The sequence below is a fragment of the Oncorhynchus kisutch genome, linkage group LG13 (assembly GCF_002021735.2).
Source record: "Oncorhynchus kisutch isolate 150728-3 linkage group LG13, Okis_V2, whole genome shotgun sequence".
Taxonomy (NCBI): domain Eukaryota; kingdom Metazoa; phylum Chordata; class Actinopteri; order Salmoniformes; family Salmonidae; genus Oncorhynchus; species Oncorhynchus kisutch.
In genome coordinates this window covers 16,443,250-16,456,569 of record NC_034186.2, presented here as the reverse complement: position 1 = coordinate 16,456,569, position 13,320 = coordinate 16,443,250, and the positions used below count along the sequence as shown (strand labels likewise).

The window sequence follows — 13,320 nt, the reverse complement described above, 5'->3', positions numbered from 1 at the left end:
TGATGTCTAGAAGTTATTTTCGGTCATAAGAGACGGTAGCGGCAACATTATTTACAAAATGAGTAAAAAAATAAGTCACAAATAACACAGATAAACAAACAAATAACACAATCAGTTGGGGGCATGTAAAACGTCTTTTACCACATAGGGGTCTCTTCTGTATACCACCTCTACCTCGTCACAACACAACTGATAGGCTCAAAAGCATTAAGAAGGAAAGAAATTCCACAATATAACTTTTAACAAGGCACACCTGTTAATTGAAATGCATTCCAGGTGATTACCTCATGAAGCTGGTTGAGAGATTGCCAAGAGTGTGCAAAGCTGTCATCAAGGCAAAGGGTGACTACTTTGAAGAATCTCAAATATATTTACACATTTTTGGTTACTAAATGATTCTATATGTGTTATTTCATAGATTTGATGTCTTCACTATTATTCTACAATGTAAAAAATAGTAAACAGAAAGAAAAAACCTGGAATGACCTGGACCCCCTCACAGACTGGATCGAACTGGCAGGCCGTATGTTAAACCCTCCCCACAGGTCTAATGGATGTGTGATTACCCACCTGTAGGAAGAGAATGTGGGTGTTGGGTGTGTATGACCCACCTGCAGCGAGAGAATGCGCGTGCTCTCAGACAGCTCACTAGGAAAGTCCATGAGGTCAACCCCAGCACAGTCCACTGCTCCCTCCTCTGTACAGCTACACTCGCCAGGACACACCACCGGCTCCACCTTTGCCACAGCCGGGACCAGGAAGGTCTCTATCTCTGTCTCCTCCATGGGATCGTCCTCTTCCTCTTCCTCCTGGGGCTCCAGAGGGGCTTGGCAGTGCACCAGAGCCCAGGCCAGGAGCAACACAGTCAGGCCCTGCAGCAGAGATGTCCTGGCCATGTCTGCTGGTGGTGCCTGGTCGTCTCACTTCTTCAGCTACCTGACCTACCTGAGCTGCCCTGTACCACAGATGGTCAGATAGGTCTGGAAAACAGTTTAATAATAACAGTGTATTGCATCAAAGCATGGATAAATTAAGTAGATATTGTGTAATCAGTGCCCATAGATAACATATCACAATTAATAAGAGGGACACATTTTTTTATGTTGCCTTAAAAGGATGTGTACTACAGAAGGTAGCTCATGTTGCTCACATTGTCAGAACAGCAGGCCTCCCGGCGGTGGTTAGGCGAAGGAGGACACGAAGTGTAGTATCTGTGACAATAAAAAACATCTTAAATTTTAGTTCCAATGCCCCAACAACCAACCCTGGAGTGCTGAGCAGGGCTGGCCATTCCTGACCACCTGCAAGGACTGAGGATTGTTAGACATTCTGTTCCTGTTTGGCTTATTTTTCAAATCTGTTCTCTCATACCTTGTGTTGATTTTATGGGTTGACCTACAGCACCCAGCATCCATGTTCTCTTTTATTAAAATGTCTTGTCCAATTCAGGTTGACTATTTTCCATATAGTTGAGTGAAATATACACAAAGTCTGTTGTTGTTTTTTTGTACAATAAAGACATTGCGGTGCTGGTATGCAGTGTAGTTAAGTTGCCTTCTCTTGTGCTGATGGACATGTTCCAAACAGGCACTCTGCTCTCCTGGCTAACCTTTAAAAAACATTCATCTACCAGAGAGCGCATAGTGTGTGTGTGTGTGTGTGTGTGTGTGTGTGTGTGTGTGTGTGTGTGTGTGTGTGTGTGTGTGTGTGTGTGTGTGTGTGTGTGTGTGTGTGTGTGTGTGTGTGTGTGTGTGTGTGTGTGCGTGTGTGCGTGTGTGTGTGTGTGTGTGTGTGTGAACCAGGGGGATCACAGTGTGTCTAAACACCAGCCAAGTGTCTATGTTCACATCAGATGAGAAAAACATGTGACCCTGAGTATGGTGCTGTATCCCCCACACAAATATGTGCACACATACCACCCACTCTGGCAATAACAAATGCACAACGCATATAGCAGGAATCCATTAAACCCCACATGCACTATGCTACTCATAAACCGACTGATCACATTCTCACACCAACCTAAATTATTGGTTTACACGCTCAAAACCATTGAACATTGAATCAGAATCTCAGCTATATAATATTTGTATATGTTTTATGTGATAGTCTGTAAAAGCTCGTACACATCTGGACAGCTGTGCACTTGCACAGCTTACTATTATTCGCTAAGATAATGGTTGGCACTCTGCCACTCAGTCTATAAACAGTCCAGTCATTCACTACTATATTGCTATATGATTGGTGGCACATTATCAATTCATAGTCAGCCCATAATGCATTACGAACATTAGACTCTGTCCACATGAGAGCCATATAACTTGAGCCAGTTTGCTACAGCAGGAACATCATTCTGCAGCAACAGGAAATGTGAACTATTATGTGGATTATAATTAATGGAAATTTTTGTATGGGTTGACACATTTTTCATTAGGGAAAATCAAGTCTGACATTTCAAAGTAGATATAACAAACTTCAGAAGCCTTTTTAAACCTCAAATATGCTATACGTTTAAAATTGCACCATTGCAGTTTTCCTGCAACAGGGTGATCAAATTAATATCTTACATTATATACAGAGCATCTATTTAAAGCTCTGGTCCACATGTTCAAAGTGCAATGAAAGAGTGACTATGGAACTGACAATCATATTCCACCGTAGCATTATCTAACAAGAGCCTAACCTATAAAGTAACAAGCGTGCATGCATAAATACATACTCAAATATTACAGAAGATATCCAGTATACATGCATTCTTTACCTTCTCTGACAGAGGGAGGTTAGCAGAGACAGATACAGAGGCAAAGCAGTCTGGTTTCCAGTCCAGCCAGAGACAGTCCCATAGCAGGATAGAGAGGAGCCACAGTAACTACACAGTCACTCCCAGGGCCGGCCCTGGTCAGTTCAGATCCAGATCCCCACCAGATGTGACAGGAGAGTGGGAGTGAGAGAGGGAAAGTTCAGAGAAAGAAGGAAAGAAGGAAAGAGAGAAGAGAGAGAGGGAAAACAGTGCGAGTGGGAGAGGAAACTGAGTTGAAGGATAGCCAAATGCCCAGAATTCTTTGCTTTCTTGCTTCTATTTTTTTAGTCGTCCGAGACAGGTTTTTACCAATCCCTATATGGTAATGAAAACATTTCATGTTGCAATTTGTTTTTTCTGTAGAAAGAAAGAAAGAAACATTTATATACAGTACATACAGTATATATACAGTACAAGTCAAAAGTTGACACACCTAATCATTGAAGGGTTTTTCTTTATTTTTACTATTTTCTACATTGTAGAATAATAGTAAAGACATCAAAACTATGAAATAACACATATGGAATCATGTAGTAACCAAAAAAAGTGTTAAACAAATCTAAATATATATTTGATATTCTTCAAAGTAGCCACCATTTCCTTGATGACAGCTTTGCACACTCTCGGCATTCTCTCAACCAGCTTCATGGGGTAGTCACTTGGAATGCATTTCAATTAACAGGTGTGCCTTGTTAGTAGTTAATTTGTGGAATTTCTTTCATTCTTAATGTGTTTGAGCCAATCAGTAGTGTTGTGACAAGGTAGGGGTGGTACACAGAAGATAGCCCTATTTGGTAATAGACCAAGTCCATATTATGGCAAGAACAGCTCAAATAATTCATGGAACACTTAACCAGCATGGCTACCACAGCATTCTGCAGCAATACGCCATCCCATCTGGTTTGCGCTTAGTGGGACTATTATTTATTTTTCAACAGCACAATGACCCAACACACCTCCAGGCAGTGTAAGGGCTATTTGACCAAGAAGGAGTGTGATGGAGTGCTGCATCAGATGACCTGGCCTCCACAATCACCCGACCTCAACCAAATTGAGATGGTTTGGGATGAGTTGGACTGTAGAGTGAAGGAAAAGCAGCCCACACGTGCTCAGCATATGTGGGAACTGCTTCAAGGCGGTTGGAAAAGCATTCCAGGTGAAGCTGGTTGAGAGAATTCCAAGAGTGTGCCAAGCTGTCATAAAGGCAAAGGTTGACTACTTAGAAGAATAGAACATATATTTAGATTTGTTTAACACTTTTCTGGTTACTACATGATTCCATTTGTGTTATTTCATAATGTAATGCCTTCACTATTATTCTGCAATGTAGAAAACACAAAAAAATAAAGAAAAACACTGGAATGAGTAGATGTGTCCAAACGTTTGACTGGTACTGTATGCATTTCTCATGAATCAACAGAGATTATTATCTCTGCAAAACTGAGTGAGTATATTGGACTGAAAGTATCTTGGATGAACTTAAAAGTAATTTCACTTCAAATAGATGATGTTGCTGAATCATACATTCCCTGTTTCTTCTTTGAGCCTGCTACAAAGAGAGTTATCATGACCCAGGGAGCCAGGAATGGCAGTAACATTGTCTTGTGCAGTAACATTGTCTTGTTAGCAATTTGTTCCCTCAAAGGCCTAAACAGCCTCTCCTGTTTTCTCATTATATCACATCGAACAACTGCAGTGCTTGAGATTAAATAAATAACCATTTTACTAAAGATGAACAAAAATTGTAACCAATATGAGCCTAAAATCTGATCAGTATTAGAAAACAAGTATTTATAGAGAACTCATGTAATCCACATTTATCTTGAAAGGGCATTTATTTTGAAGACATTTCATATAGACAGGAAACAAGAGTCTGCCCGAAAGAGGCGACAGACAGGATATGGCCTAATAACTCACACGTTGTGTAGAAGGGTCTCTCTCTACATAGTCTATACCTCCCATTAGGCGTTATGGTGTTGTACATCTGCTTTCTGTAAAAATGTCTTTGTATCGCAAATTCCACCAACAGCAAGCCTATTTTTCTATATTCCCTAAGACACTTCTCAGAGGACATTCCGCCGGAGTTATGTCACATAAATTATAGGACTAAACCTGGATCAAAAATAAATTATAAAGTATGACACAGTGGCTTCCTTCCTGATTCCTATGGCTGTAAATTGTGAATTTAGATAGAAAGAAGTAATTATCACTTTGGGGCAGTTTCCCAGACAGATATTAAGCCTAGTCCTGGACTAAAAAACACTTTCAATGGGGGGGTGTTATGTGTTAAAGGGGAACTCAAAATTATCTTTTAGCATTTTTTTCATTAGTCCACTGTTGATAGAGTCCCAAAATGTGTTGCATGTCAGCAGTCAAGTTTTCAAGATATTGGACATTCAAGAAGCAAAGTGTCACCAGCCACATCATCATGATGATGTAAAATGTATCCACTTTAAAGTCAAGTGAAGAGAGAGTCTGACTAGACTGGCCGTGCACGTCTGCAGAGCCACATTCCCATCTGAGGCTATGAGGCCTTGATTTGGGCCTGTATTTTGATTTTATTTCTTTTTATTTCACCTTCATTTAACCAGGTAGGCAATTGTGACCTGGCCAAGATAAAGCAAAGCAGTTCGACACATACAACAACACAGAGTTACACATGGAGTAAAACAAACATACAGTCAATAATACAGTAGAAACAAGTCTATATACAATGTGAGCAAATGAGGTGAGATAAGGGAGGTAAAGGCAAAAAAAGGCCATGGTGGCAAAGTAAATACAATATAGCAAGTAAAACACTGGAATGGTAGATTTGCAGTGGAAGAATGTGCAAAGTAGAAATAAAAATAATGGGGTGCAAAGGAGCAAAATAAATAAATAAAATAAAATAAATACAGTAGGGAAAGAGGTAGTTGTTTGGGCTAAATTATAGGTGGGCTATGTACAGGTGCAATAATCTGTGAGCTGCTCTGACAGCTGGTGCTTAAAGCTAGTGAGGGAGTTAAGTGTTTCCAGTTTCAGAGATTTTTGTAGTTCGTTCCAGTCATTGGCAGCAGAGAACTGGAAGGAGAGGCGGCCAAAGAGATAATTGGTTTTGGGGGTGACCAGAGAGATATACCTGCTGTGCTACAGGTGGGTGCTGCTATGGTGACCAGCAAGCTGAGATAAGGGGGGACTTGCCCTAGCAGGGTCTTGTAGATGACATGGAGCCAGTGGGTTTGGCGACAAGTATGAAGTGAGGGCCAGCCAACGAGAGCGTACAGGTCGCAATGGTGGGTAGTATATGGGGCTTTGGTGACAAAACAGGTGGCACTGTGATAGACTGCATCCAAATTGTTGAGTAGGGTATTGGAGGCTATTTTGTAAATGACATCGAAGTCGAGGATTGGTAGGATGGTCAGTTTTACAAGGGTATGTTTGGCAGCATGAGTGAAGGATGCTTTGTTGCGAAATAGGAAGCCAATTCTATATTTAACTTTGGATTGGAGATGTTTGATGTGGGTCTGGAAGGAGAGTTTACAGTCTAACCAGACACCTAGGTATTTTGTAGTTGTACACGTATTCTAAGTCAGAGCCGTCCAGAGTAGTGATGTTGGACAGGCGGGCAGGTGCAGGCAGCGATCGGTTGAAGAGCATGCATTTAGTTTTACTTGTATTTAGGAGAAATTGGAGGCCATGTATGCAGGGGTGGAAGTAACAAATTACAAATAATCTTGTTACTGTAATTGAGTAGCTTTTGGAGTACTGGTACTTTTTTTTTTGTTCAAAGTCAGTAATTTTACTTTTACTTAAGTATGTTCTGAATTAAGTATTGTACTTCGCTACCTTATTAAAACCATCCGTTATAGAGTACAATTTTGTAGGCTGTTCATAATAGAAGATCATGACGGCATGGAAATTTTGCAACTCTGAGCCAGAAAAAAATGCTCATCGTTGTCTAGTCAGTGACCAATTAAATCAAATTTCACGCATTGCGCCAATCAAATCAAGCTGTGCACACAAACTGATGATGGTCGGAAGATTTTCAAAAAGGCAAAAATAACTTAGTTTAGTATGAGACATGTCGTGAAAGATTGGAACGTTTTTTATCAAAGCAGTTTGTGTGAAAACAATGGAGATGGAGGAGACTGTTTAGTTTAAATGAGTTTAATTTATTGCACCAAAGAAAACAAGTGATTAACAACAATACAGATAAAAACAACAACAACAACAACAACACGGTGTGTAGGTGTGGTTGGAAGCCCAATAAGTACAAACATAAAAACAGTTAGTTAAAACAGATAACAAAACTATTCATTATAAATGTATAAATTAACTGATCAGTAATCACAAACATTTTTTTGTTTTGTTTAAATGTGTGTGTGTAAGTGTGCATGTGAGTGTGTGAAAGTTAGGCTATATGGAGGAGATTACTGAGTAGTTTGCTTCATCAGGCTGACCCCCAGTCTTCGCTTTAAGTTATTGTGAGTATGTGAGAGTTAGGCTATATGGAGGAGATTACTGAGTAGTTTGCTTCATCAGGCTGACCCCCAGTCTTCGCTTTAAGTTATTGTGAGTATGTGAGAGTTAGGCTATATGGAGGAGATTACTGAGTAGTTTGCTTCATCAGGCTGACCCCCAGTCTTCGCTTTAAGTTATTGTGAGTATGTGAGAGTTAGGCTATATGGAGGAGATTACTGAGTAGTTTGCTTCATCAGGCTGACCCCCAGTCTTCGCTTGAAGTTATTGAGGGATGATGATGTTTTAGCAATGTGAAGATAATAAATCCTGAGTATGGTACCTCTGTATCTGATAAAGAATTGACTATGTGAGGTGTGGCAGTGGGGAAGGTGAAGGTTATCACAGTGTCTTGTGTTGTTTCAGAATTAACCTGGAAGAATCCATTGAAGGGTTTAGGTAGACTTCTGGGAGGTATGAGTATTTGTAGATGGAAGTGCATAATTGCTGTACATTAATGTTGTAAATAGAAAATATATTGAGTTTCTTAAACAAAGGTGCAGTTGGAGCCAGGTAATTAATTAGGAGACGGCTAGTCTTGAACATTTATTTTGTATGATAAGTCATTTGTGTAGGTAGGAGGCATATGTACTGGCCCAGACAATATTACATTAAATGAGATACGGGTAAATTAAGCTATTGTATAGAGTTTGGAAGCAAGCCTGATGAGCCAAACCACTAATATTTCTGATGATACCAACAGATTTCATCACTTTGTTGCAGACGAATGATATATGATCTTTCCAGGATAACTTCAAATCAATTAAAACGCAGAGGAAGTGGATGTGACTTGTTCCATTTCATTCCCACCAAATGAGATTCTGACTGTTTATTTTTCTAACTAGTGAATACAATACATTTAGATTGTTTAACATATAAAGATAAAACACTTATCTGGAACCATTCAGACAATTTGGCCATGCCTGAGTTGGCTTCACTAATTTGTTCATAAAAATTGTGTGATAAAATCAAATTGGTGTCTTCAGCAAAGAAGACGCCACAGGATATCTTGGCTCTGGTAGACGCACAGCCGGCTGCATAAACAAATGGTCCTCCAACCAATTATATGTATATTCATGAAAACCGTAATAATGCAATTTAGAAAGTAATATTTCATGATCAACAATGTCAAAGGCTTTCGATAAATTTAAAAACATGCCAAGAGCGTATTCATTGTTGTTAAGGGCTGTAAAGATTTGATACACAAGTTGCAAAAGAGACATATCTGTGGAGTAGTTTTTACAAAAAACATATTTGTGCTCAAATAGAATACAGTGTTGATTTAAATGTTTAAACATACTATTATAAACCCATTTTTCTAGGATTTTTGAAAAACATGGTAGTACAGATATTGGGCGATAATTTCTAAAAGATCTTGGATCACCAGATTTATAGAGGGGGATAACTTTGGCAATTTTAAAATCTTTAGGAACAGTACCAGTTTGCTGTGACCAGTTCTCTTTCAAGCACAGTAGAGGCGATGTAATGCAAGCTTTGCTTACCCGCGATGGCGAAGGTGGCAGCCTACAATAACTCTGCCTCAAACATGAGAAAACATTGTAGAGTTAAGATAACTAGCTAGCTATGAATGACAAAAACTGTGTTTTATGGATAGCTTTGGCAGCTGGCTATCTAATAGTCTAACTTATGTAAGTTAGCATTAGCCTAGTTGTCAAGAATACTAAAGTTAGCAAGCTATCCTTGCAGTAAGAGGCGCAACTTTAGTTTTAGAAGTGGGGGGGCATAATAGTTTTTTTATCCAGTCGGATAAACACTCAAAACAGCCTACCCGACCGCTCAGAGGTGTCCGTGTGGCCCTAAAGCAGACCATTGCCTCATTTTGTATCACATTACAATTACAAAACTGGAGGTTGGGGGGTGCAATGTCATAATGTGGGGGGACATGTCTCCCCAGTGAAAGTTGCGCCCCTGCTTGCAGCTAAGTTAGCTGGCTAGCTACATGGCTAACCAACACTTGATGATGATAGTGACATTGAAGTGCAAGCCATAATGGCTATGTGTGGTGGTGGCTAGCTAGCTAGCCATGTAAGTTATCTGGACTAGCTAACAACATTAGACTAACATCAGCAAGTGAATTAGCTAGCTAGCAAGCTGACGTTAGCTTGCTTGGTCATGACATACCATATTTAGACATTAGCTGACTAAACTCCACTCCATAGTGAAGTAAGGTTTTGATGAACACCACCAGCGTAGTGGAGCAGAGACCAGACTTTGTGGAATTCAGCTCAGACTACATCCATTCGCCCAAGGTCAATACTTTAAAAAAGTATTATTATGAAACACTTACCTTGTACCTATTATTGTCCTCTGTAGTTTTTTTAGGGGGTAGATAAGCTTTAATAGTGCAGATAGATTGTGGCTTCTATCACCATAATGGTCTGCATAATTTCCAATCCGCCATATACAGCGGGGAGAACAAGTATTTGATACAGTGCCGATTTTGCAGGTTTTCCTACTTACAAAGCATGTAGAGGTCTGCAATTTTTATCATAGGTACACTTCAACTGTGAGAGACGGAATCTAAAATAAAAATCCAGAAAATCACATTGTATAATTTTTAAGTAATTAATTAGCATTTTATTGCATGACAATTGAAAGGGGGAGGGGTTTGCCTCTTCATCAACAGCACATGGTGTGCTGACACTGGCGCAGTGGAAGTTTCGACCCATTGTTCACCCATCTTGGAATACTTGCCAATTTTCCTACTGCCCCAACAGATCCATAGACAATGCAATCTCAATTGCACTCCATACTGTCCTCATTCAACTAGATAAGAGGAATATACATGTGAGAATGCTGATTATTGACAACAGCTCACCGTTCAACACCAGAGTCTGCTCCGAGTTTGTCAGCAAGCTTGAGACCCTGGGACTGAACATTTCCCTCTGCAACTGGATCCTGGAATTCCTGACGGGCCGACCCCAGGTGGTGAGGGTAGGAAACATTAACTCAGCCATGCTGTCCCTGAATGCGGCCCCACAGGGGTGTGTGCTTAGTCCCCTCCTGTACTCCCTGTTCATCCATGACTGTGTGGCCATGCACGACTCCAACACCATCATCAGAAACAGCGCCTCTTCAACCTCAGGAGGCTAAAGAAATTCAGCTTGGCCCCAAGACTCTCACAAACTTCTACAGATGCACCATTGAGTATCCTGTCGGGCTATGTTAATGCCTGGTACAGAAATTGCACAGTCCGCAACTGCAGGGCTCTCCAGAGGGTGGTGTGGTCACACTGCCTGCCCTCCAGGACATCTAAAGCACCCAGTGTCATGGTGTCATAGCAAGTCCAAGAAGATCATCAAGGACCTCACCCACCTGAGCCATGGCCTGTTCACCTCGCTACCATCTAGAAGGTGGAGACAGTACAGGTGCATCATAGCTGGGACCGAAAGACTGATATCTCCAGGTTGTTATACAGTCACCACTATCACCACTAGCCGGCCTACGCCCAGAACCCTGCCCTGAACCTTAGTCACTCTTACAAGCCGGCTACCACTTGGTACTCTACCCTGCACCTTTGAGACTGCTGCTCTATGTACATAGAGTCATTGAACACTGATTACTTTAATAACGTTTACATACTGTATTCTAGTCATGGCTTAACCTACTGCTGTACACACCTTTTCTATTCATATACTGTCCATACACACCATTATATACACTGAGTATACCAAACATTAGGAACACCTTAATAATAATGAGTTGCACACTTTTAACAAGTGACATCAACAAGGGATCATAGCTTTTACCTGGTCAGCCTATCTATGTAATGGGAAGAGCACGTGTTTTAATGTTTTGTATACTCAGTGTATACAGAACCAGTCAAACGTTTGGACACACTTTCTCATTCCCAGTGGCGATTTTAGCATGTAAATCTTGGTGTAGCAAAAAATAAATAAAGTGGGATGCATACCAGCAAAGCCACTACACAACACTATACAATACATGAATTGCACTATAACAGTGACAAACGGTGCCCACAAACTGTTAGGGCCTACATAAAGCAGTCCCAACATCTTACCACTGCTACACCTGGCTATCAGCGGAGCCTTGTCTGGCAGCAAAACAGTTCATTCAGCCTCATTTACTGCCTTTTAAAAGAAACATAGCTGATATGCCTGACTTGATTAAACAAATGTGGTTTTTAATAACAATTGAGATGTACAAACTATGGCATATTTTAATTTATTTCACCTTTATTTAACCAGGTAGGCTAGTTGAGAACAAGTTCTCATTTGCAACTGCGACCTGGCCAAGATAAAGCATAGCAATTCGACACATACAACAACAGAGTTACACATGGAATAAACAAACATACAGTCAATAATACAGTAGAACAAAAGAAAACAAAAAGTCTATATACAGTGAGTGCAAATGAGGTAAGATAAGGGAGGCAATAAATGGGCCATGGTGGCGAAGTAATTACAATATAGCAATTTAAACACTGGAATGGTAGATGTGCAGAAGATGAATGTGCAAGTAGAGATACTGGGGTGCAAAGGAGCAAGATAAATAAATAAATACTGTATAGGGATGAGGTAGGTAGATAGATGGGCTGTTTACAGATGGGCTATGTACAGAGGCAGTGATCTGTGAGCTGCTCTGACAGCTGGTGCTTAAAGCTAGTGAGGGAGATATGAGTCTCCAGCAGGAATTGGCTTTGGGGGTGACCAGTGAGATATACCTGCTGGAGCGCGTGCTACGAGTGGGTGCTGCTATGGTGACCAGTGAGCTGAGATAAGGCAGGGCTTTACCTAGCAGAGACTTGTACATAACTTGTAGCCAGTGGGTTTGGCGACGAGTATGCAGCGAGGGCCAACCAACGAGAGCGTACAGGTCACAATGGTGGGTAGTGTATGGGGCTTTGGTGGCAAAACGGATGGCACTGTGATAGACTGCATCCAGTTTGTTGAGTAGAGTGTTGGAGGCTATTTTATAGATGACATCACCGAAGTCGAGGATCGGTAGGATGGTCAGTTTTACGAGGGTATGTTTGGCAGCATGAGTGAAGGATGCTTTGTTGCGATATAGGAAGCCGATTCTAGATTTAATTTTGGATTGGAGATGCTTAATGTGAGTCTGGAAGGAGAGTTTACAGTCTAACCAGATACCCAGGTATTTGTAGTTGTCCACGTATTCTAAGTCAGAGCTGTCCAGAGTAGTGATGCTGGAAAGGCGAGCAGGTGCGGGCAGGGATGTGTTGAATAGCATGCATTTAGTTTCCCCTGCGTTTAAGAGCAGTTCGAGGCCACGGAAAGAGAGTTGTATGGCATTGAAGCTCGTCTGGAGGTTAGTTAACACAGTGTCCAAAGAGGGGCCAGAAGTATACAGAATGGTGTCGTCTGCGTAGAGGTATACCAGAGAATCACCAGCAGCAAGAGCAACATCATTGATGTATACAGAGAAGAGAGGGATGGGGGACTACAAGCGTATATGAGGCAATCCGTAATTTTGATTAAGACATTAATGAGCGAGCTAGGATGGACGCAGTCAATATAACTATTTGTTTAGCACTTTTGAAATGTACAGCGACAGAATTCAGAACATGTGCCATTCTTACAGTGTTCTCCCTGTACACCAAGTCAGAACCATATGATAAATAAAGGGGGCATATAAGCAGACAATAAAAGCTCTTACAATATTCAATGAATACATTTCTCTAAAACAGGTTATAGGCTACATAAGAAGGGCAAATACACCAAATTATTAGGGTGAGGCACATGGGCTACTAACATCTTACTACACAACATACACTTAGTATTACTTTCTTAGCTACAGTATACATATCTCCCTGGCATATTACATAATTTATGCAGCAGCATACAATACATTTTTGGACTCACCTTGTTGTGCTGTGCTCACTTGACCAAGGTGGCGCGGCTGTCCTTCATGGGCAAATTTTGTCATCAAAGTCTGGCATTCTCTGGATTTATGGTGCTTTCAAAACAACTGGGAACTCTGAAAAAAACAGAGTTGAATCATGATGATGTCATTGATCTTCA

The 13,320-nt window shown here is 40.8% G+C and overlaps 1 protein-coding gene across 1 annotated transcript in view; it reads right to left on the bottom strand.

Moving 5' to 3' along the window:
• The window catches only part of podn (podocan), a 39,777-nt gene extending 36,771 nt beyond the window's left edge, over nucleotides 1-3,006 (bottom strand). The window contains exons 1-3 of the mRNA XM_020499460.2: nucleotides 2,762-3,006; nucleotides 1,151-1,211; nucleotides 612-980 (exon numbers count right to left, since the gene is read on the bottom strand). Of these exons, the coding sequence (XP_020355049.1) occupies nucleotides 612-896 (285 nt within the window). The 5' untranslated portion in view covers nucleotides 897-980; nucleotides 1,151-1,211; nucleotides 2,762-3,006. The remainder of the gene's footprint in view (nucleotides 1-611; nucleotides 981-1,150; nucleotides 1,212-2,761) is intronic.
• Nucleotides 3,007-13,320: the final 10,314 nt, after the last annotated feature.